This window comes from Lottia gigantea (genome assembly GCF_000327385.1).
Source record: "Lottia gigantea unplaced genomic scaffold LOTGIsca_3, whole genome shotgun sequence".
Classification (NCBI taxonomy): domain Eukaryota; kingdom Metazoa; phylum Mollusca; class Gastropoda; family Lottiidae; genus Lottia; species Lottia gigantea.
In genome coordinates this window covers 3888732-3915227 of record NW_008708986.1, presented here as the reverse complement: position 1 = coordinate 3915227, position 26496 = coordinate 3888732, and the positions used below count along the sequence as shown (strand labels likewise).

Genomic DNA, 26496 nt, shown 5'->3' with positions numbered 1-26496 from the left:
TGATGCATCATCAAATTTTGAAAGAATTATTTCTTGCTTGCATTGGGTAGAAGATTAACAAAAAAAAAAAACCCATTGTTCAAGCTTATTTTTATATAGATATAGTTGTTTAAATGCTTGCTTTACCAGTTCCAGTTGTTTGCAGGCAGCAATTATAAAACTCTTTTCAAGAATCAGATTGTCTAGCCTTGTCTAGTACTTATTGAAGTTTTTGAATCTTGATATACCAAGACTATGATAGTAGAAAACAACAAAAACTGGGAAACATTTTGCTGAAACTGAAAGTAGGGCTGTAATTATCAGCAAACTGAATAGGCATCAAATAATTTTTTGTTACAAAGGAACCAATGGTAGTAATCACATCTTGAAAAAAGGACACACATAGCTGGGGAAGCAAATATTTAGATGACTATATTGAATTAAATGGGAAATGGTTATTCTTTAACATTTTTTATCTTGTAGAGAATAAAGTAGAAGAAACAGCTCTAAATAATAATGTTATAAGCTCCTATCAATCTATATTAGCTATATCATCTTTACCTTCCAATATATCTACTAATAATAATACAGGTAATGCTTTTCTTTCACTCTATCATTGGTGTTTAGGTTAAACATTCAATTAACAACTGTCAATGTATGACTTTTTCGCGTAAATTTTTTTACCGTTATTTTGATGTTAATTTGATTATCAGCATTGAAACATTATCTTATATTAGCAATTCTGATATCTGATATGTCAGTTAACCTAAAAATCCAGTTTACTTACGAAAGTAAGATGACAGTCTGTTGTAGGTAACATAATATTAGTATAGTATTAAAGATAGAGCAGGTAGTATTAAGTCATTTGGTACTTTAGGGTTTGTAACATAACATAGCTTATAGTTTTCATTAACCTGTAATCTTGATATCTTGATGCCTCTTAGAAAGAGAGGAATTGATGAGAAGGTTTCAGCACCTTGATTGACTAAAATAATGATGGAAGACATACACCTGACTTCCACTTGCTGTTATTCTATCTTCAGATAGAGATTATAATTTTCAATTTAAAAGGTTTATAATCCTGAGATATTGCTCCTAATGACCTGCTAAAAATATTGAATTCATCCATAGCTACGATATGATTTTCAAAGCAGTTCTTTGAATTTCATCCTTTTATGTTTACCTCACTTGAAGGCACAGAAACAGTTGAAATAATAGTCAGGCCCCCCATTTCTCACAAAATTTGTTGACCAGGTACAAACTTATGGAAAGATGTTATGAGAAATAGGTCCCTGATCCCCTTTTTGATGTTACCTTTATATTATGTTTTTCAACAGGTGAATGCTATAATATGTTAGATAGCAATGAATCATGTCTTGATAATCATGCAGATAAAGAGCAAACGAGTTACCTCCCTTATGATGACCAAATTCACACATTTGGTGCCAAACCTGTCTGTCAAAATGCACCATCACGATGCATTGGATTAACTACACATTATTTTTAATGTATTGTTAATCATAGATTAGGTTGGTGCATTTTCATACAAATATACCTTAGATTAGACTGTTAGATTCTGAAACCTTTTTAGTTTATTTTCATTCAAAAACATGCAATACACATATAACCATAGAGATATTTCCAAAACCAATCTTTGAAAGAGTTATGTATTGAATGTCAGCAATGAAAATTGCAAAATAATGAATATATTGATGCAACTATTTAAAGATCTTTAAAAAGGGGTTTTATATTTGTGACAAATATGCTGTCAATATTATTGAATTGAGGAAATTCATTTTGAAAAGCTTATCATATTTCATTATGAACAAGGCGTGTAGTTTTCTGTAACGATTTGATGTTTTTGAGTTTGCATGACTATTGACTTATGTTCTGCATATTTTGAATTTGAATTTCTATATTTGGACCATCTTCACAATGGCAAGCTATTACGAATTTGTCTTATACCTTGACTGCACCCTTTTTGTATCATGGAAGTTTGTAAATTAAAGCATTTTGATTGGATTGTATGCCAGCAAATACAGCCAATCAGGTCTTGACAGAAAATCTGCAAATACAAAGCCATAATTTTATCAGCCTTTCTGCTGAGGGCTGTGATTGACTGTATTTAAGGGCATACAATCCAATCAAATCGTTTTATTAACAAACTTCTATGATATAAGAAGAGTGGCTATTGCAGTCAAGGTATTAGTATGAAGTTTGTAATAGCTTGACATTGTGAGGATGTATCTGGACATAAAAATGTTAAGTGTAAGTAAAATCAGCAGGAATTATTGGTAATATTCTAGAGAATGACTACTCTGATCTCCTGATTGATTGTCTTAGTTTAAAACTTCTATTATATTGGCTACAAATGTTTCAGATATAAAATCCTTATCAGGCAGCTATATGGCAATGGTAATAAGTAATTTTGTTGTCGTTTATTCACACTGATCTGAATTGCATTGTATTTTTCAGAAGATTATAATCCTGCATACCACATCAACCCTAAGACATCCTCACAACCAGCTGAAAGTCTACCTACAGAATCTCTGTCCGATAGTTCTCTTGAACATAATATAGCTGTCCATGAAGCCCAGGGCTATGATAGTCTATTGGCTGCTTCTATGATTTATCATAGTTAAATATCATTATAGGTTAATTCTTTACTTTTACATTTGCTAGAGATACGATTCAGCTCCGCAAAAGTTTTTATCAAAAGTAATTTATGTTTAATTGAACAAACAATAAAAGCTGAATAAAAGCCCTACAACCTTTAAGGACAGAATTAATTTTGTCATTCATTTTAGTATGATGACCACATTGACGTTGTTAAGAATATATTTTTGTTTTGTTAATTTTGATGAATTGTGTCTAAATTTTAATGTTTTTGTGTACCTTCTTAAAAATGTGCTTTTACATATATTTTTTTACCATTTTTTTAGTATAAAAATGCTAATTCCACTGCCAGTATTGTATCTAGAATACATTTTATTCTTTATTTTTTTCACATGCATAAATCTTAATCACATATCTCTTCAAAGGATTTAGTCAGGTTACTAGTTTTGAAAACCATCTTTATCATATTTTAGAATGGAAAAATGACATTGGGTTTGTCTGAAATTATTTAAGTAGCAACATCTGAGTTTTAATGTGATATTTGATAGATTCCTTAAATCATTTTTTCTGTTTGTCATCACATTTGAATTTGTTGCTTAAAGCGACATTCCGCTTTTTTTTGTAGGCTGTGAAAACTACATCAAAATCTACAGAAATGTGCCCATTAACATATCTGAAAGTTTTCACTGAAAATATCTAGCTGTTAATCTTTTAACGCCAAAACTATTTAAAAAGCTTTTGTAAGTTTATGTTAATATTTTAGGATTTTTATGCTTTTTATGCTTTTTGAAAGCTGTTAAAAAAACTACTGTAAGTAAAGATTTAAGTAAAATAAACGCCTACTGGTAGAAAAAAGTTTCTCCTACCAGTCTACAGGTTTCAACTAATATTAAGCCATTCAAGAGCCAAACACGAAAGCTATGTCAAAATGCTTAATTAACAATCAGTACTCTCCATATTTGATTAACTCTTTTGAAACAAATTCAGTTTGATCAAGTAAATATAATAGCATACTTATATCATTATATACTTAAGAATAAAACGAGTGATAAGAAGGAAAAAATAAATCACACGATAACATGCAAACAGTAGGTAAAAAGTTGATACAATTAGAGTAAATGTAGCTAGTTTCTGGACTAATCCCTTTATCAAGCAAAAAAAAAATAACTCTCCTTCATAGAGCTGGGCAACACCAGTTATTTGACGTATACTAATATTTTCAGGTATAATTTATGACCTTTTTTCTATGAAAATCTTTTATAAGCAAAGTAGAATGCCCCTTTAAGATGTGGCATATATTCATTTTCAAACGAGCCACAGTCATTTTGAATTGAGGTGTATGAGTAGGTTTAATTGTTTTTAGGTGTATGTTTCAAATTGAAATAAGTTTCAATCATAAATCAACAACCTGACAATAATGGCATGGTTTAAGTGCTGTGACAGATAACATTTGTTATGCTATAATAAATTGTTTTGTGTGGGATAGTGTGAATTTTGATTTACTCTCTGTACTAGTTATTAAGATTTCATTCTTGATAAGTGAATGGTTTTTGTTCAGTGTTATATAAACAATACTTAAAAAGTTAGTATAAACTTTACTAAGCATCAGTATTGTTTTGCTAAGTAAGGTGTAAACATTATTGATATTCAAAAATATCTGACCAAATTTCAAAAATTGTGTCTGTAAATCTGTGCAATAAAAGATCAAAAATTAGAGCCTCAGAATGTTTCAGTTTCTGAGACTAAGGTCAATTGGTCAAACAGATGGCGAACCTGTCCCTTTAATTCTCAAACGTTAAATTGATAGCTGAAATTTATTAAGTCCCCTGTTACTAACTTATGCATTGGAGCTCTACATTTTCTTAAATATTTTGTTGTTTGTGATCAAAAGTAAAATTAAAGTTAATTTATACCATAAAAGTTGACTTAAAATTAGATGAAAGATCTCCTTTTTTTGCAATTTTAGTTTTTATTGTTATATGAATAATTATAGTAAAGCTTTTGTTGATATCAAATGGTGTTTGGTTTGATTATAGCTATAATTATTTATGTTTTATCAGTTTGTATAGCTGATTTCTTAGGTACTGTCTCATTTTAACGTTTTCTTATCTAGTGCTGTTTGTGTTGAATCTCTCATAATTATCTACTTATTTGCTTTACCAGTTGAGTATCATTTAGCTGAGTATTTTTCAGAATGAAAATACGAGGTTGGGTTTGATTAAAGCTGGTGCATATTTCGAAAAAAAAAAATTATCCTGTTGTTTCTATGGATGGTTATTGCAATTATTATTATTTGATTGTACACAAATTGGATGTAAGATTTTCTTTCTAAAAGTGATATAAATGGCTAAATTGAAATTCACAATATTTTAAAAAAAAGACACAGCATGAAACTGTTTCAGGTTCTGTTATAAGAAAGTCAAATAGCTGGTAAAGCAAACAAATTAGTCTATTGTATATCTGTTAGTCTTACATTTAGTTTTTATTAGTTTTTTTTTGGTCATTAGTGTTTTATATGCCATAACAGTGGAAATGTTTGGTTTTTTTTTGCAATCCTTATCTGGATGCATTGTTAATTGTTTTGATGTTTAATTTTTGTACAGATGAATGTAACTCAATGTATAATTCAATTGATCAAATTCCATAAATACTTCTGCATATAACTAGAATTTGTGTGCACATAATTAATGATAATAATAATATTTTTATTGTATATGTATATGGATACAGTTATCAAAATATTTGCTTTCCAACCTGATAAAGCTTTGTGGGCTGTCAGTGGTACATGTTAGAATGAAAATCTGATACCTGGTTTGTCTTATTGTCAGTGTTCAAAACTGTATATAGATATGTCTGCAGACGCTTATAGCTCATTTAGCTGTTGATTATTGGCTACTAAACCATTTTGACGCCTTAGTCCTGCTTTGCTTATTACTGTCTCAATTTAATAGAATTATATTATTTATATTACAATGCATTATAATAACCATAATGAAAATAAATGTACTTTTATCTAACTTTTTCTTTTAGTCAAGATAATTATGCAATTATAAGAAAAGTTTAAGACCAAATGAGCAGTCCATACATGTTTTGAGGTAGTAATAGTTGGTACGGATTAAAACTTTGAATAATCCCAATATATTCAGATAGCATCAATTATACATTAAGTCAGAGAGAACAGCTGAATATTTTCAAATTGTAATAAATCATTTCTGGCTATCATAAATTATATCAAATTAAATGTATACTACGAGATTAAAGGTATACTACCTCCCAGGACCAAATTTGAATTTTTAAACTTGGCCAAAATGAGTCTTTGTTCGTCAGTGGATTTACCTGGTTTCATAACTATAAGACAGAATCTTAGAAGCATTTTTCAGTGATTACTTATATATTGTTTTTTAGAGAGATTCTATTCTTGGCTTATGTCATGACACCAGGTAAGTCCAACTGATGAATACATTTTGAAATTTTATGCACATTCTGGGAGGTTGTATTCCTTTAAAATTAAAATATTTCAACTGTTCATTGTTCAGAACCACAGATGATCTAAATAAAGTATATTTCATGTTTGTAATTCTAAGTCATCTTAAGTTAAAATATTCATATCAACACAGTTTAATTTTAATATATTTGTCCTCACTTAGTAGCTTGTTACCTGTCAAATTTGTGTCCTTTGACGGCTCCATAAATATTGGGAAACAACCTATCTAATTCTTAATCAGGCTACACTGTAAATGTTGGACCTGTTAATTTCTGTGGCTGAGTATATCATCTACTAGAAATATGCCTCTGATTTTCTTCAAAAAAGAATCATTTTGGCCAATCAGGCAATTAAAATTGAAAAAAGAAGAAAACTCTTTTAATTATGGGGATTTAATCTCACTTTGTTCTCCCCAGACTTCCGAACACAGTCACAATGTAGAACGATCTACCAGTCACATGACTGCTTGGTATATTAGTTTTACCCTCCTCATCAAAGAAGCTGTATGTGCATAACTGCTTTTTCAACAGCACTGATCTCATTGCGTAATGATATGAAGAAATTAGAAATGCATATCTGCTTTAGCCACAGCACTGTAAATTATGGAAGATCTGGTCCACCATTTTGATAGTTTCCTGACACACTGGCATTGCTGAAATCAAATCCAGGATTCTGAAATATAAAGATAGCAAATTACAAACCAATTAATGATATTTGTACACACAGGCCCTCTAACAGGAATGTGAAGTTGCCAACCCAATCGCAGGGTGTTCAAAACAATCATATGCAATGCTTAAGTTGAATATAAAATTGAAATCCCAAAAAACATAATGTAGAACTTTTATTTGTGAACCTTTTTCCAATATCATGAGAAAGACTTGAGCCGTTACAAAACAAAATGGTAAATCACCTTATTCTGGAAAGATTCCAAAGTTAATTTTTTCTGCATCTCGTCATGAATTAAAGGATTAGCTTCATACTGCCCAACTAGTAAAGACTTCCAGCAATGATCTGGTGTTGTAAAGGTTTTACTTAAACATATTCTAATGATTTTACCATCCTCTGAAAAATAAAACCACAGGAACTTCTCAACCATTTTTGATTTCAACTCTTAAAAAAGAAATTTGTTTGTTCACTGATGAATTGTTGGCTTAATATCAAATATTTGAGCTCTCGTGCAGTTAAGGATTTATTTCTCTTGACAGCAGTTTAAAACAATTTTGTAGACATGTGGTCCACTTACCCAGTGTCCACAATCCATCATCCCCATGAATTGGCTCTGGAAATTCTCCCTGAAGTGAAAGTAGAAAGTATATATCAATAACTTAAAATATTTGAACAAATTTGAAACATAATCAATCACAGAAAGACAGTTTATCATAGACAAATGCTATGCACTAGTAGATAAATCTATGCACTGCATAAAATCACATTGATTTTTCAAGCACAAAAATACTGACTATACTTAACTAACCGTCCTTCAAACGTACATCAATCATCACCTGTCCTTTCACTGAAACATGCAGGTGTTTATTCTGAAAATTGCACTTTATATCTTTGGATTTGGTGCCTGGGTTGACGTTTATTTCTATATACACTTCTTCTAAAGTTTGAAACCAATGTCCCCATTCAGTTCTGGAGGACACAGCCCCACTTTTTTCGTCAAAATCTGACATCGTTTTGTTTACTCTACTTTCAGTTTCCTTTGCTCTTTAATCATTAAAATCAAAAAAAGTATAAACGATAAACTGTTTTCCGTTTGTCGTAAAAAAAAAGAGTAAAATATAAGAATACTAATTGAAAAATAATAATAAAACCCTTAAATGGGTAAGATGAAATTGTTCAAATCTCAAATCTCTTTCCGTATGTCTAATAATTAGATATAATACTTCCAAAAAATATTTATCTTATTTACGACAGCCGGAAATCAATCTATCAAAATACTCCACATGTAAACTTTACCAAGCAGTTTCATCATTACGCTGTTGATGAAATAAAACAAAAACAGTGGAAATTAGTGCTTTCTAAGCTTCCTAAATATAGCTGTAAGTTGTAACAAAAGTATTGAGCTACGTTGAATTGAGCTATTTGTAGTCAATCATTGAATGTGGCATATTGTTGAGTGACGGTCGTTGATCATCAATTGCAATTTGCATTATTATATTCGTCTTCACTGGACAGAGGCTATGCCTATTGAAAACAGGAATTGTAGTTACGGTTATTACAACAGCTAAGTCGCAGAGCTTCTCAGAAAGCTCATGTTAAGTAGACCTAATTACCTGGATTTTGAATTGGTAGGTAGGTAGGTAGGTAGATGACAAGTAAACGTTCGCTACTAGCGGATGCTGATATGGTTTTGAATTTTGAATTGATATTGTCATTGAAGTTGTACAGTGGTGTAACCTATTTTCGTGGATATAAGGGTTCAACACCAAATTTCGTCAAAGTTAAAAAAACGAAATTTTTTTTTTATGTCTTAGATGTTTCCTCAGAAATTCTACAAAATAATTAAAATTGGTTTGTTTCGATTTTCTTTATGAATTCTTCACTTTGACCCATATTTCATGAGCAACCAACTCGGCAACGGCGGCAGAATGCGTCACCTATTTTCGTGTACAATGTTTGAACTATAAATAAGTCTAGAAAAACACGTTGTATGGATACCGGGTGGTATAATTAACTTAATTTATCTTTAATATCAATTCATTATCACTAGTGACAATTCCTTCAAAGAACCACGATTTTAAAAAAAAAATAGTGACTGACAAATTAATATATGTAGCATGATTTATTGCTAAAAGTAACAGAAACTACATAAGAATATGGTCCACTTTGTGTTCCATATAAATTTTCTGCTTACACGGAATCCGCTACTTGATCACGTGACTTCATTCGTTGGACTACATTCTAGCAGACGACACTTGGAATTCCGATTACGGCTAGGGATTATAAGGAAATTCGGCCGATAAAAAATGGTGACGTTTGGTAATAACTGAAATCCGCCATTTTGTATTTGTCAAAGTATACATTAATACATTTTACCTTGCTTGAAACTACTGGATTCATTCTACTAGCTGATATTGTACAGAAAACCCATGTTTATTAAAACAAACTAATGCGGAGGTCGCGCAAGGTCGCTCATGTAAATTATTAATCCTTTCCGGAAATCCACAAATAATAGGTTTCCACGAAATTAGGTTACTCGACTGTACTGTAATTATTTACAAAGTGCTGAAAATTCTGTCCAACAGCAATAACTAATACAATATGTAACAATAATGATGTCATAATTAAAATAGTATTAATAGTTTTAGATTGTGGTTTGAAAATATTGTTACAATATTACGAAATGCATGCACTGCTCAGGGTGATTTTCAGTTGACCTACGACTTGAGGCTCATTTCCATATGTAATAACCTAGTTCAGAACATTAGGTGGACATGTGCAAAGTTTTCACTCCCTGCTATTAACAATCAAGATTTCAATGTTATGGGAAAGGATATGATGCAAAGGGATTACTACATTAACAGTAAATTTTGTAATTATCCAAATTTTAATGTTAAATAGTGCTGAAGGGAAGCTGTAAAAATGGAAAGAAAGAGTACAGCCAAGCTTACTGAGTTGTTAGATATTCAGAAGAAAGTTCAAGAGAGATGGGAAGAAGAGAAAATATTTGAACAAGATGCTCCTGCTGCAGGAACACCCGAGGCCAAGTATGTATAGTACTTCACAATTGTACTTTTACCAGGATTTGAATTTTGATACCCATATATATTATGAAATAAATGAAAATTTGTTAACAATATGTTACATCTTCTAAAGGAGAGTAATGATAAACAAAAATAAAGAAGCACAAATGTCAATTTGGATAATTATAGTACTATTTATACATTTTTTAAATTAGTAATAAGAGGCATTTAATAAGTAGGGCTATTTCACATTTGCCATTTTTTGTTGGATTTGCCATTTTCTGTATTAAGTTTTTGAAAATGGCAAATGCGACAAAAAAAGGAGAATGTTAAGTAGCCCTACTTATTAAATGTCTTTAACATATACTATTGATATGACATATTGCAACAAATCAACAAGCAAAATCTTTCAAATATTTTCAGCTCAAGACATCTGTTTGTGCTTGACAAACTGGACATTATAATTTTCATTTTTTTTTATGGAACTTTTTCTTTTCAGACAAGAAAAATATCTTGCTACTTTTCCTTATCCTTACATGAATGGTAGATTACATTTAGGACATACTTTTTCTTTGTCTAAATGTGAGGTAAGATATGTCTTTTATCCGGATTATTTATCTTCATTGAATGTAGTCACGTTGTGCAGTGTTCAGAGACCTTTTGTCACAAGACTGGCACCCATTAATTATAACTATTTTTGTATAATATTCACAGTGGTTCGACATGATTTATTTTCAAATCATATTACCTAAATGGTATACTTCATTGTGTTTACTTGAAATTTTAAGTTTTCCGTACATATTTTTTTTTCAGTTTGCAATGGGTTATCAAAGACTAATTGGTAAAAGATGTCTGTTCCCATTTGGTTTACATTGTACTGGTATGCCAATCAAGGTAGGCCTATAATGTATTTATCTTGTACATTATGTTAAGCAATATTATGTAAATCATTTGTTATGAAATTTTTTTGGCTTTTCTCATTGCCCTACCCATGAGAAAGGTTTAATTTCTGCAGTTCATGCATTGATCACTTAAAACAGTTTTCATTGTCATACCATTTTGTATCAATTATTTAGGCTTGTTCTGATAAATTAAAACGTGAAATGGAAGTATATGGCTATCCACCAGTATTCCCTGTAGAAGAGGAACCAACAGAAACTGTCAAGAAAGATGTAGAATCAGTTATAGCTGATAAATCAAAACGAAAGAAGGTATTATTTTTGTTATTTACTTACTTCTGATGCTCCATTCGGACTTTTTTTTTTATGTTGCTGAGATTATAAAACGGTAACTATAGTTATCCATATCTGTAGGAGGCCTACTAATAAAAGCTGATTTTTCAAGCTTGGTCATATTTAGCACTAGTAGGCAAATAATTTCATAATTGAAAAAATGATTTTTGTTTTACACTAGTATTTCATGTTTTTTTCTACAGAACACAATGTATGCAATGTTTTTTTTAATTTTTGAGTGATACTCAAAAAATGTAAAATGTGCTTCATAATCCAATTATCATCAGAATATTTGTTTATGTTGTGTAGGGAAAAGTTCTAGCTAAAACAGGAGGATTAAAATATCAATGGATGATAATGAAGGCTTTAGGTTTATCTGATCAAGAAATAGCTGAATTTGCTGATCCTGCTCATTGGTTGAAATACTTCCCACCACATGCTATCAATGATTTGAAAGGAATGGGGATAAAGGTAGGTAATTGTTGAGTTATTAGCTTCAGTTTTTCTTGCTTTGAAGTTTATAGACAAGAAAATATGAACATTAAGAAATTTCTATTTCTATATATCGCTCTACAATTGATATATTGAACACTATTTTATCAGTGAATATTCTTAGTTATTTTATTTCGATTTTTTCAAAATCTTCTGCCATTTTTTTCAAACTCTTTCCAGCCCTTTGTCCAGTTAATGAAACATTTTGTGAACAAGTTATATCATTGTGACTGGAGGCAAACCAAGACAATTTTATGTAATTTGTTTAACTGAAATTAGGGGCTTTTGAGATGACATCCGAAGATCAGAATCAAAAACACAGAGACTCATTCTGTGATCTATACTTGAGAACTCACTTAGTACCTGCAATCTAGCTTTGTGCACTATCAAATTTCATTCATTCATTCATTCAACCAAGACTATAAACTAGCTATTATATTTATAGGTTGATTGGAGAAGATCATTCATAACAACTGATGCTAATCCATATTATGATTCATTTGTTCGCTGGCAATTTAATCATTTAAAAGCTAGAGATAGGATCAAATTTGGTAAAAGGTATTGTAGTAATTTATTTTTCATAAGCATTACAAGGTCCATATTGATCTGTCAAGGGATTTGTGAGTAAGTTTTAGGTCACAATCAATTAATTCACTTCGATGAAAATGATAGTGCAAAAATTAATTATGTCTTAAGATTTTTTTTATGTTGTAAGCAATCCTATATACCATTTTTTTTTAAATATTTTCTTACTACTGGTAGTCAAGTTAGATGAAGGTAGCTAAATGGGGTTATTTGGAGACGTTGTGAATATTCTTATTAGATTGTTTATTGTCTAGTTTAGGATTTTTTTTTTCAAGACTATTTCAAGGTGCTCAATGAAATAAATTTCAATTATTATCATTTCTCTTTAAAGGTATACCATATTTTCACCTAAAGATAATCAACCTTGTATGGATCATGACAGACAGTCAGGAGAGGTTAGTGCCATATTTATCTATATATTCATATAATGTAGAATCTATTATGAGATTTACAGGAATTACTTTTGATGTCATTTGACATTCCAGCAGCTGCCTGTTCATTTCCGCATTATTGGGTGAAAAAAAACGAAGTAAGCAGAGCTACTTATTCCTAAGACATGTTTGTTGTGTCCATTTAATAGCAACAGGACGGAAACTGCAGATTTTTTATGTAGGAAAAAGCCTGTCAGACTGATTACTAAAGACTAAACCAACGAATAGATAAGGCCATCTCTAAATCTCAATGACTCACTGTGATGTCAGAATGGAATACTAAGAGCTTAATTTTTTAAAATTCTTTTATCTTTGAAGTATTTAGATATCCTTGAAGCCTCCTTAATAGTCCATATCCAAAAATATAAAATTTAAGTCTAACTGTCATAGTTACTATTACAGATTGGACACTTAAACACTTGCTTCCATCCTCTGACTGGCCAGAATCTTACTCATCTATTTCTGATATTGTAGGGTGTGGGACCACAAGAATATACCTTAATTAAGTTGAAAGTATTAGATCCTTTACCACCAAAATTACAGTAAGTTTTAATTTTTATTATAATTTAATGTTCATATTGACGATTCAATTAGTAGCTGATGTGACCCTATGGCTAATACCTTTGTTTTCTAGTCTGGAGGATTGCTATTGATTCCAAGTAGTGGTGCCAAGTTATACTTTCCCAACTTCCATGGCATTTTCAACTTTACAATCTTGAATGTAGGATTTTTTGTTTTGAAAAGTGACACAGATAGCTTAAATTGAACTTCCTAGCATAACAATTTCATTTCAATTAAATCTATATCAATTCTAGAAAACTAAGTAAAAAGAAGATCTATTTAGTAGCTGCTACATTAAGACCAGAGACTATGTTTGGACAGACTAACTGTTGGATTAGACCTGATATGAAGTATGTAGCAGTAGACATCATTGATAATCAAGTATTTATTTGTACAACTCGTGCTGCACGTAATATGTCATACCAAGGTTTTACTAAAAGTAATGGTCAATTTGAGGTCTTGGTAGATTTAATTGGTCAGGTACGTTAGTCGTTAATCTTGCTTGTGTTATTTTTTTGTGACAAAAATTGTCATTTGTTTATTGCTAAATGCTTTGCCTATGCAGTTTTCAACCTATTTTTATGAAAAAATATATATTTAAAAGGGGATGCCCATGTTCAAAATAAAGCAGCTCTTTGATATGTTTTTGATGCATTATTATTGACATGTCTGTCTAAATTTTGGATTTCATGTAATGTTTAGGATTTATCTATTGGTTGAATTGTTTCATTATAATGTATATGATTCAATATTCTGTTATACATTATGTATATCTCAGTAATATAATTTATCCTGTAGGATATGTGTATACATATTCAAAAAACGAAGATCAAGTTCGAATTTGAGCTATTTTCGACCGTTAGAAGCAGAGTTATTGCCCTTGACCCAAATTCTTGATTATGCTATTACTCTCTTAGTTTTCAACCAATTTTGATGAAACTTAAAATGGATGTTTCGTTTTTACCATCCGCATGCTGTGGTCCACTATCTTATGTTATATTATGATATTTTTTTTAATGTATATTATGTATTATGGCTTAGTGTTATATTACGTTAAATATTTTGCATGATATTATGTATTATATGTAGCTCAGTGTAATGTTATATTTTGCACTATATAAAGTATTGTAGCTCAGTGTTCTGTTATATTATTTTAAATTTCTTGTAGGATATTATGGGTATAAAGTTATCAGGGCCATTAACATGTTATGATGTTATTTATACGTTACCAATGTTAACTATTAAAGAAGATAAAGGTATTCCCTTCTTATATATATATATTATAAGTCACAGATTGAATTGATTAACAGTAGATTTGATTTATATGTTATATAATATTTTTCTATGCCATAGCTTTATGATGTGAGTTATAGTAAGAGATAAAGTCAGCTAATGTTTCTGTCCTGAGAAGATTTTTGTTATTGTACACTGCATGGTTTTGCACATCAGCCAAATCATGAACAAAATTTCTTTTTCGTTTCATATCTGTAAGGTTAAAAAATATATTTTGAATGACCTATATGATTATAGTCAAGATAACTTATCATTTGTAAATACAGGTACTGGAGTAGTAACTAGTGTTCCCTCAGATTCACCTGATGATTTCGCAGCTCTTAGAGATTTAAAGAAAAAAGCAGTAAGTTTTGTTTATATATAGTATAGACGGATGCTTAATTGGTGAGTTCTGCACATTCAGGATTCATGGAATATACTGTAAGTTCAATAAAACAAGTTAAATCAGAATACATTCCTCTAGGACCAAAAAAAGTAGGTCTAGACAGAATTTAACATGGCAGAGAAAGGAATAGAAGGGAAAATTCTGAATGTTAACAAATCAGCTTCCTTACCATTTGATGGACAAAATTGGAACTGATGGAAACCATTCAGAACTCACCAAGTGAGTGCCACCAACAAGTTCTAATAATGATATACATTCCAACATTACATTTGACTTATTATATAATAGAAATTCTGGTTTTCTATTGAATAGTTGTATAGCAATACCAAAACAGTGCATATACAATGGCTTATTTGCTTTGATAATAATTAATATTTATATTTGTGTTTATCAGCCTCTAAGAGAGAAGTATGGAATAACAGATGAAATGGTCCTGCCTTTTGAACCTGTAAGTACTTCTTCAGAAATATTTTTGTATTTTTTAATTACCATTTCCAAATGTTTATTATAAGGTATCATTCTGTTCCCAAAAGCTGTACATTTTTTTAAGCTGGTAGAAGATTTAATATCAGAAATTGATTCTTGTTAAAAGCTTGGAATGAGTTGGGTTTTTTTGGGATTTTTTTGTCATAAGGAATATTGTACTCTAGAATGCCATCTTTTAAATTCCTACTCTTTCTGTCCCAATACTTGACAATTAACAAGGACATTGTTACAGACTTACATTAGATTAATGCAGCTGTCTTGGCAGAACTTCCTTCATTGCACACTGTATTACATTATTAGCCACACATTATATCCAAAAATTATGATATAGAACTCTCATTTTATTTTTTAATGGTATATTTCTTTAGCCTTTTTTTAAAAAAAAAAGTATATTTCATTGATTATAGGTACCTATAATAGATGTGCCAGAATTTGGTACTCTCTCAGCTATTGTAGCCTGTGATAAATTAAAGATACAGTCCCAGAATGATAAAGATAAATTACAAGAAGCTAAAGAAATGGTGTATATGAAGGGTTTTTATGAAGGGGTATGTTATTTTTGATTATTAGTCCAGATATCAACAAAGTTAATGGAACATGTTCAACCACTATCCTTAGAACTTCAAAATGAAAATAAATAATAAATAAATAAAGCTAGGTGTCAATGGAAAGAGCAAGTGATCATCCTAAAAAATGTCATTCTTGCTGTAATTCTGGATTAAATTATCCTATTACTTTAGGTTAATGTTTGATGTTTTTGACTAATTACTAAATACGTAATGAGCTACCTAGATGCATTGCTTGTAACTTTATATTATATGTCTATTTCACCCTTTTTTTTTAAACAGGTAATGGTAGTAAAAGGATATGAAGGACAGAAAGTTAAAGATGTTAAAGCTAGTCTGAAGAAATTAATGATTGATAGAGTAAGTCTATGCTTAAGTCTGTTGATACAGTGTATATTTTCCATATGAAAATCCTTCAAATCTTTGACAACTTCTTTAATATTTATTTTTGAAAATTGCAAAGCGTCCCAGGAAATGTTCAATTCACAGTGCTTTACATGTGTCATGTTCTATCAGATGAAATCATATTTAAGATCACTGGAACAAGAAATCGAACACACCTATCTCACCGATTCCCATGAAAACATGTGGCATGCCTTACATCAATAAAAGTGATAATTCTTTAGGTCAGTACTACAACATTCCAAATTGGCTGTGCGATGATAAGTTGATGATTGTTTCTCCTGATTTTTGACAATCAATTTTTGGATGAATTTCAACAAACTTTTAGGACTGTGATAAATTCACACCAACCAAGGATAGTACTGAATGTAAGCTCTGCTATAATAATGATAATGATAACTGTGATGTGTTTTGATAGGGAAAAAAATATTTGCTGCTTGTCTTATTTTTAACAATACATCATTAGTAAGTGTTCTATTTTTAATTCTTTTTTTAGAAAGAAGCTGTGGTGTATCAAGAACCAGAAAAATTAGTTATGTCTAGATCTAATGATGAATGTATTGTAGCATTGTGTGATCAGTGGTATGTCTTTATGATTATTTAACAGTTTGATATAGGATTGAATAAGGCTTTCTCACTAACTTAGGGGTATGGTCTTTGACTCTACTATAGATTGAGTTACCACCTGCATATTTTCCATTTGATTTTAACCTGTCAATGTGGTTGCCCTTGAAATAGCATCCTGTCTTTTGAAAGAGATAAGCCCTGCAGGCTTTGAACTTAATAAATCCTTTGACAGATGGAAATTGAAAAACAATCTCTCATTGTGTACTGCATGACATTGCCTGTCATCATTAGCCCACTCAGATAAAAAAAAATAGGATGTAAAACCCCCTTTTGATTTTTAAGTTAAGATAAAAATCCATTTGAAATAAAAAATGTGATATATAAGTAATATAACGCTTTAATATTTCTATATATTATAGGTATTTAGATTATGGTGAAGAGAAATGGAAACAAGAGACATTAACAGCTATCAATAAATTAGAAACTTTTACAGATGATACTAGGAAAAACTTAATGGCCACCGTAGATTGGTTACATGAGTATGCTTGTTCAAGATCATACGGTTTAGGTAAGGGAACTTTTCATAACAATCTTGCTCTTTTAACACAAGAATAAATGTTGTAGAACTTTGAGTGGTCCTCACGGTTACCAACTAATCATATTTGGGAATACAGTGGGCAATTTTTTCCACTTCGCCAAAATGGTGAGGATGGTTAAATTTGCTTTATGAGTCACATGGTTAGCTTGCTTAGTATGCTTAGTTAGCTCTGTATGAGACACCCACTATTATCTCCAGTGATAAAGCAGCATTTTTGCTTGACATCTTGACCTTGACTTTGACATTCAGAGTAATCTTTGACAGTACATTTGAAATATTCCAAGATTATAAATCTGTATTTTCAGGTACTAAGTTGCCTTGGGATCCACAGTATTTGATAGAATCTCTATCAGATTCCACAATATACATGTCATTCTATACAGTAGCTCATCTATTACAAGGTGGTGTAGTAGATGGTAGCAAGGTTGGACCAGCTAATATCAAGTATGTACTTTTATATCTGCAGACAACTAGCTTTGTCATTCTAAAAGATCTCAAAACTGCTCCAAGATAATCTCAAACACTATCTTTTTGTTGGTACATTCTGATTCTGATGACCAATTTATGATTTTATATTTTTATGACTCTCACCAAGTTTTCTTAGTATTTGATCAAGAGTTGCCTTTGCTTATTTTTCTTGGTCAAATTATGCTTATTGTTTGATTAATTGATGTTTCTAACTGAGATTGTGTGCTTGGGGATCAATTTTACTGAAATCGGAGGGAAAAAGCTAAAAAACTTGTTTACTCACTGACTAAAATAGATTGCGATAATCTAGCCACATTTTCGCATAAAAAATTATGAGCCATACCATGCTTAAAAGACATTTATAAAAAAAAAACATTGTCTTTTTTGCTATTTTGGAAACATAATCATTGAAATTTTAAAATTTTCGGTTGGTATTTGGCTGTTTTGGTAATGTTTGGCTGTGAAAAGGCATACATAGAGTTACCACCCTTTTGAAAATTGTAAGGAATTTGTTTTCTTAACCAAAACAGTGTTAAATGTAAATTTGAGGAAATTACCAAATACTGATATGTAATTTCAGAGCAGACCAAATGACAGATGAAGTATGGGATTATATTTTCTTTAGTTCTGCTAAATTTCCTAAGAAAACTAAAATACCTAAAGCTACATTAGATAAACTAAAGAATGAATTTAGTTATTGGTATCCAGTAGATGTACGATGTTCAGGAAAAGATTTGATACCCAATCATTTAACATATTTTATGTATAATCATTGTGCTATTTGGCCAGAAGATAGGTGAGTTCATGGCTTTTTAACTTACTTGATGGCTTTTACAAAAACTTAATTACTTTTACACAAACTTGAGGGCTATAATACAAACTTAATGTCTTCTACACTAACTTGTTGGCTTTTACACAAAATTGATGACAATCAACACAAATTTGATGTCTTTTACACCAACTTGATGTCTTTTACACAAACTTGATAGCCTTTACACAAACTTGATGTCTTTTACACTAACTTGATGGCTTTTACACAAACTTGATGTCTTTTACACTAACTTGATAGCCTTTACACTAACTTGATAGCCTTAACACTAACTTGATGGCTTTTACACAAACTTGATGGCTTTTACACTAACTTGATGGCTTTTACACAAACTTGATAGCTTTTACACAAACTTGATGTCTTTTATACTATCTCGATAGCTTTTACACAAACTTGATGGCTTTTACACAAACTTGATAGCTTTTACACAAACTTGATGTCTTTTATACTATCTCGATAGCTTTTACACAAACTTGATGGCTTTTACACAAACTTGATGGCTATTATACAAACTTGAGGGCTTTATCACCAACTTGAAGGCTTTTACAGTAAGTTGATAGCTTTTACCCAAACGTGATGGCTTAAACACTAACTTGATGGCTTAAACACTAATTTGTTGGTTTTAACACAAACTTGATAGCTTTGGCATTAACTTGATAGCTGTTATTCGAACTTGATGTATTTTATGCAAATTTGATGGCTGTTACACTAACTTGGTGGCTTTAACACAAACTTGTTGGCTTTAACACTAACTTGATGACTTTTACATTAGCTTGATGGCTTTAACACTAACTTGATGGCTTTTACACTTACTAGATGGCTTTTGCACAAACTTGATAGTTTGCAAAAACGACTTTTACACTTAGGCCTACTATTTAGCTGTCCATCTAAATCTTTTCTACATTCGATTTTGTCATAATTGAGTATCTGATTTGCATTTGAGGCTTTGCCTGGTGTCATTTAACATAGATTGTTGCATCATACTTTTTGCTTAAAATTCAAATGGTTTCTGACTGCTACTTTTATTTAAACTCAACTTACACTTCTGAAATACATTATGTCTCTAACTATTACTATTTTTTTCAGTTCAAAATGGCCGAAAGGAATCCGTGCCAATGGTCATCTGTTACTAAATTCAGAAAAGGTGAATACTACTTTTATTTGAGGTGTCAAATTCACATTGTCATATTGGAATCAAACTAAACATCAATTCTAGGTCCAAGAAGGTTTAGCTTAACATCTTCATATTATATACTTATGATGTAAATTATCTGTATTTTCTATAGAGTATGTAATATTTATTTTAGATGTCAAAATCAACTGGTAACTATTTAACATTAAAAGATGCTATATATAAATACTCAGCTGATGGTAAGTATTTTAAATATTATACTGATAACTGTAGCAGGGCTTTAATTTAGATTGAACAATTTCATAAGCAACTTGCACAAAATTTCAGTTTTGATTAATCCAGTTAGATTTTGATGAATTTGAAATTGTTCCAGTTGAAGGATCAATTTTGTCAATAACGTCAAAATTTTCCATGCCAACCATCTAACCTTAATCTGCCAAGAAAGTAAAACTTGATTGGAAAGGCAACGATACCATATAAACCGTTATTTTTCCAGGAATGAGATTTTCACTTGCTGATGCTGGAGATGGTATAGAAGATGCTAATTTTGTGGAGAAAATGGCCGATGCTGGATTATTAAGATTGTTTACGTTTTTAGAATGGGTGAAAGAAATATTATCTATCAAACTTACATTAAGATCAGGTCCTATTAGTGAATATACTTTTAATGACAAGGTCTTTTTAAGGTACTTATTTTAGTAGTTCAGAAAAATATCTTTTTTTTCATGCTGCCAACATTGGTTTTTGTATATAATCTTTAGGACAGTTAGTTTTGGAAATTTACTTTCAAATGTATGACTCCGCTAACTCATTGAACAGGAATATTCCGATATCTGATGTTAATTCTGCTAGCAGATAAACAGTCTTTGTTGCCTGTGCCTGTGCTTCCACATCAAGATTTTTGACTTGCTGACAGGATTTATTATATCAAACCATTTTGATTTGTTGCTGCTTGTTTTATCGTCTGCATGACAGAGCCTTATCATCCAATCAGATTCATTTTCCTTTCAATTAATGATCTACATGTGATTATGGAAATTGTGGGAAATGACCAATTTTTGTCTGAGAAATTAATCAAATTTGGATATGTTTCTAGTTTTCAGTCCAAATACAAACAAATAATAATGTTGATATTTTGTTACAGTGAAATGAATAAAGCTATGAAAGAAACTGGAGACTATTATGAGAAGTATATGTTTAAAGAAGCTTTAAGAACGGGATTCTTTGAATTCCAGGTCAGTAAGTTAATCATTTGTTTCATGAAGATAGATCCTTGGTGTTATCTAGCATTAACATTCAAATAAGCCACTTTGGTAAAATTTATAGCAAGTTTTCTGAGTAGTAGGTAAACATTGGCTAGCTGAAATTGACATCCTCTTGTCTGTGAAGCTAATAAACAGACAATTTAGTGTCAGTGATACAGGGCAGAGGGGCTGATCTGGAAAGGCTTTAAGTGTGTTCTATTTTAGGCCCTTTATAATACAGACATGTATGTAAAAGATGTCTTGACAGAAAGTCCAAAACTGCTAATACCACTTACCTGGCAATATATCTGTCATTGCAATCTGAATAGAGTTGTCAAATATTATTTGCCCAATCTGCAGTACAAAAATGGGTTTCAAAGTCAAATTCATTTCATGTGATAAACTGTTTGTATATTTCAGGCTTTAAGAGATACATATAGAGAAGTAGAAATAAAGGGAATGCATATAGATCTAGTATTTCAGTTTATATGTAATCAAGTTTTGATATTGAGTCCTATTTGTCCTCATGTTTGTGAACATATCTGGGCTTTAATGGGACAGGTAAGTTGTTACTCCTTTTACTGTAATTTTGAATACTCTCCACTATGCTATGACATTTAGAAAGTGAAATTACTTTTTTTTACAAATCTTGCCCCATTTATTCAGCTAAATAATTTGTAGGATAATAGGATGTAAAAATCACTTTATTCAATTTCATAGCATGAATTATGATTTGATGCAGAATAGTAATTTTGATACATTGACTATTTACAGAAAGAGAGTATTATGAGGAGTAGATGGCCAGTAGAAGGACCTATAGATAATATATTAATACAATCTTCAGCCTATTTAACAGAGTCTACACACTCATTTAGACTACGATTAAAAACAGCTATGGCACCAGGAAAAGGAAAGGTAATGTTCCTTGTAGATGATATTCTTTGACAATTAGTCCCAAAAAAATGTTTGAAATAGGAGTCTAATACTATCCTTTTCATCCTATTCAATCCTAACCTAGGTCGGGATGATCTAATTTTCCAATCTCCTGTCAGTATTGTATTTAATCCACATTGAAAAATGTCTGGTCCTTTGGATGACACAATAATGGAAGTCCACTTGAGCTTCAGGCTGTGCATGTCAAGTACCTCTCAACGCTTGAAAATGAAAATTGTAGGCTGTAGTGGCGAACATTGATATTAATTAGTCTTAAGAATTTTTATTCTTTGTCTATTCTTTGTGACGTATTTCAACAAGTCATGTATGTTACAAGTTATTTGTTGATGAAATGAAAATAATGATTTCTCTTTGGGTCTTGTTATTATATATCTATACATTACAGAAAGTAGCAATTACTCCTACTCATGGTACTATATGGGTAGCTAAAACATACCCACCATGGCAGATGACAGTTATTACAACTTTAAAACAGATGTATGAGGTAACCAACTTAAATTTCTGTCTTTTCATAAAGATTGAATACAGTAGATCTCTTATATATATATATACTATATACACAATCTCTTATATCTATACCGTACTGAAACCTTGTGATAATTATCAAAGCCAATGTCAAACAGCAAGTTAAGGGGTTGCTAACTTACATCCATGTCTTTAGTGCAATCCATGCATAGAACATTATAAAGGGTACATGATGTGCACAATAAATTTCTTTTGGAAAGCATAGAATATGATCTCATATTGTTTTTTTGTAAAATTTCCCTCATTGGTTACTCCATGGCAATGCATGTATTTCTTAGCTTAAAAGGTGCAGATTATGATTTCTTAAAATCAATTCAATTTATCTTAATCTGTAAATATTTTTATGTTTATTTGTAGGAAAAGAAAGAAATGCCAGATAATAAGGTAATAGCAGGAGCTCTCCATTCAAAACCAGAATTGAAGAAATATAACAAGAAAGTCATGCCTTTTGTTCAGATATTAAAGGTAAAATATGTTGCATTCATTAACACTACATCAACAATACTGGTATTATAAATCTCCAGCCAGTATCGACTTCAACTTTTTGAACACAAGATAACATGTCATCTCGTACCTAAATACTCTCATTATAAGCTTATATCATTAATAATTCTTAAATAATTTTTTCAGTTTGAATTTAAAAAATTTAAATTTTAAAGCCCTTTCCCTAATGTTCATGTATACAAGCACTTACCAAATAGAAAGTAACAAATAAGATGATGCCCTTCTTCATATTGTTAATAAACTACGCCATATGCCTGTGATATGACCTTACAATATGTTTGAATCTATAACATTTCTTTCCAGGAAAACTTTTCTAAATGTGGAGTAAAAGCATTCAATCTTACAACAGAATATAATGAAAAGGAAGTATTAGAAGTTAATCTAAAATACTTGGTTTCAACCTTAGAGGTAAGGAATTTGTGATATATTTTTTAAGTTTGAAGGAATTGATAAAATATTGTGATATAATATAGTTGGTAGGAATTGATATAATATTGTGATATAATATAGTTGGTAGGAATTGATATAATATTGTGATGTAATATAGTTAGAAGAAATTGATATAATATTGTGATATATGTTATAGTTGGTAGGAATTGGTATGATATTGTGATATATTTTATAGTTGGTAGGAATTGATATAATATTGTGGTATATTTTATAGTTGGTAGGAATTGATATAATATTGTGATATATGTTATAGTTGGTAGGAATTGATATAATATTGTGGTATATTTTATAGTTGGTAGGAATTGATATAATATTGTGATATATGTTATAGTTGGTAGGAATTGATATAATACTGTGGTATATTTTATAGTTGGTCGGAATTGATATAATATTGTGGTATATTTTATAGTTGGTAGGAATTGATATAATATTGTGATATATGTTATAGTTGGTAGGAATTGATATAATATTGTGGTATATTTTATAGTTGGTAGGAATTGATATAATATTGTGATATATGTTATTGTTGGAAGAAATTGATATAATATTGTGATATCTGTTATAGCTGGAAGGAATTGATATAATATTGTGGTATTTGTTATAGTTGGAAGGAATTGATATAATATTGTGGTATATGTTATAGTTGGAAGGAATTGATATAATATTGTGATATATGTTATAGTTGGTAGGAATTGATATAATATTGTGATATATGTTATTGTTGGAAGGAATTGATATAATATTGTGGTATATGTTATAGTTGGAATGAATTGATATAATATTGTGGTATATGTTATAGTTGGAAGGAATTGATATAATATTGTGGTATATGTTATTGTTGGAAGGAATTGATATAATATTGTGATATATGTTATAGTTGGAAGGAATTGATATAAGATATTCTGAAGAGGCAGATGATAAGGTGAAAGAAGAATGCTGTCCAGGAAAACCTTTCATGACTTTCACTGAACAGGTATTGTATTTAACTAATCAGCCTTAAATGCCTGGTACATCATCATTATCTAAATCACCTGCAATCTCATTTAATAATGATTGAATTTAAAAAACTTCATAAATGATGATATATAAATACCAATATTGGCTCGGCTGACTATTTTAGTTTATTTTATTTGAAGAAAAGATAAAAATGACAGTGACTGTTTTTTTCAGCCTTCAGTCAGAGTAAGATTTGTCAATCCTCAACAATCTACTGGTTTATTTGAAATATCTCTACCTATCTTTCAAAATGATACAACTAGTAAAATAAAGTCTAGATTATCAAAGTTAGAACGCTCCAAGATAAAAGGTGAGTTGTATTACACTATCTGTTTAATCTGTGATCCGTACTAAAGATTTTTGGTTTTGATTTGCTACTATTCTGAAATTTGCCAACATTATAAGCAGGATAGTTATGTTTGACAGTTATTGGTTGGTATACAGTCAGAAACATATAGCAGGTAGAAATCTGGAGCCTGTTTCTCAAAAAAATTGTAGGACTAAACTTGCATGTTAAGTGAAGAAAAATGCTAATTTTCAGTTAATATTTTGAGGAACAGGGCTCAGATTGATAAAGAATGAGCGAACCACTACTTCCAAAATGGTATATGAAGTGGAAGAATTAAAATTATTTTAGGCATTTAATTGTCTCATCAATAATTCATGTAAATTTGAATTAGATTGTCATGACCATAGACAACCCTTCAGTTTTAGATGAAAAATGTTTTCAGTCATACTTTAAAACATTGCTACATTTACAGAGTACCTTGAACAAGTAATTTAAACATTTTTATCATGCTCCAAAAATATGCAAGCAATGTTATGTTCTTAGACATGAGATCAATGGTTACTCACTGCTATCTGTTACAATCTGCTAGTTTGGAGTCAGATTTATTCATGTGATTCCCTTTCCAGTATTTTAATTCAGGACTCTTTTTTTAAGATGCTGAAAATATAAAGATTCTTAGATATGAAGATCCTGAAACTGGTCACAGAAAGATGCCGAACTTCCATAATCAGGAAGAAGGAAAAGTGAAAATTCCTGATAATTCTGTATTCCATATAGATTTCGATAAACAAATAGTAGAAATACAAGAAAATAGCAAGAAAGTCTCCACAGGATATCAACTAATTTATATTGTCTCTTCTTGAGTTAACAATTTTTTTTTGTTCAATTTATTTAATTGTGCTATTATTTCTTTATTATGATTTGACAATTTCAGTTGAGCTTAGAGTGTAGAGTATTACATCATTGAAATATATTCGAACCAAAATATGTTTATTCAAACAAGCAGTCCGTTTCATTTTTTACTTTAAAACAAATCAAGGCAAACCTTCTCCAGAGGCCATAAATCATTATTTGCATTTTAATACTATCACTGTGTCACATGTTTATAACCTGGCAGGGCATGATTACGCTTTTTACCACATAAAACTTTGATGCAACTGGGTGTATTAACCCTTCATTTTTGAAGAGTCTGAGCTCTTACCTGTTTAGTTTGTCTTGTCATAATTTTTAGGGTTAAGGGTTACAAGTTTCTATATTTGAATATTAATAAGCCTGGAGGTAATTACTTTTGTAATTGATGATTGTTGATTTCCATCCATCAAAATATCTACTGATAAAACATTTTGTAATTATAAAGTTAAAAAATTGAACTGGCAGGAAATTGTAAATTGAATTTAAATTTGAAAATTATGCTAACCAAATAAAATTTCTTTCCTAATATTTGTTTTCAGTGTGAGACCAACTTGACCACAATGCTTTCTCATTCTTCCTACTCTTTTCCAAAAGGCATGATTCGTCATTTTCGGGGGTTGATTTGGATCTTCAATATGTACATAGTCTTCAGAGGTACTTCTCTGCACGAAAATCGCCTAATCCCTTCAAATATACCTCCAACTTACTAATTCTATAGATAGCGGAGTCTCAAGAAAGGACGATTTAAAAAAAAAGTCACGGACCCTTCATGAAATGACCTTACAAGTCTATGCTTTCACTCCTGAAGATTAGGTCAGTAGTGTTCG

At 30.5% G+C, this 26496-nt stretch overlaps 2 protein-coding genes across 2 annotated transcripts; one reads left to right on the top strand and one right to left on the bottom strand.

The window, feature by feature from the left end:
• Nucleotides 1-6679: 6679 nt before the first annotated feature.
• LOTGIDRAFT_153375 (hypothetical protein) lies at nucleotides 6680-7755 on the bottom strand (the record flags this gene model as incomplete). The annotated part of the gene is made up of 4 exons (XM_009057276.1): nucleotides 6680-6751; nucleotides 6990-7141; nucleotides 7323-7371; nucleotides 7582-7755. 4 exons carry the CDS (start codon nucleotides 7753-7755, stop codon nucleotides 6680-6682), a joined length of 447 nt encoding a protein of 148 aa, XP_009055524.1.
• Nucleotides 7756-9667: 1912 nt separating this feature from the next.
• On the top strand, nucleotides 9668-26193 carry LOTGIDRAFT_209438 (hypothetical protein; the record flags this gene model as incomplete). The annotated part of the gene is made up of 30 exons (XM_009057275.1): nucleotides 9668-9792; nucleotides 10268-10355; nucleotides 10582-10662; nucleotides 10845-10979; nucleotides 11310-11471; nucleotides 11938-12050; nucleotides 12409-12472; nucleotides 12983-13050; nucleotides 13324-13549; nucleotides 14238-14325; nucleotides 14629-14705; nucleotides 15142-15195; nucleotides 15641-15781; nucleotides 16082-16159; nucleotides 16698-16783; nucleotides 17188-17336; nucleotides 17672-17810; nucleotides 18415-18630; nucleotides 19750-19807; nucleotides 19971-20034; nucleotides 20292-20481; nucleotides 20940-21030; nucleotides 21460-21600; nucleotides 21814-21954; nucleotides 22379-22477; nucleotides 22876-22983; nucleotides 23326-23430; nucleotides 24350-24445; nucleotides 24643-24778; nucleotides 25412-26193. 30 exons carry the CDS (start codon nucleotides 9668-9670, stop codon nucleotides 25618-25620), a joined length of 3528 nt encoding a protein of 1175 aa, XP_009055523.1. The 3' UTR covers nucleotides 25621-26193.
• Between the last annotated feature and the right edge of the window lie 303 nt (nucleotides 26194-26496).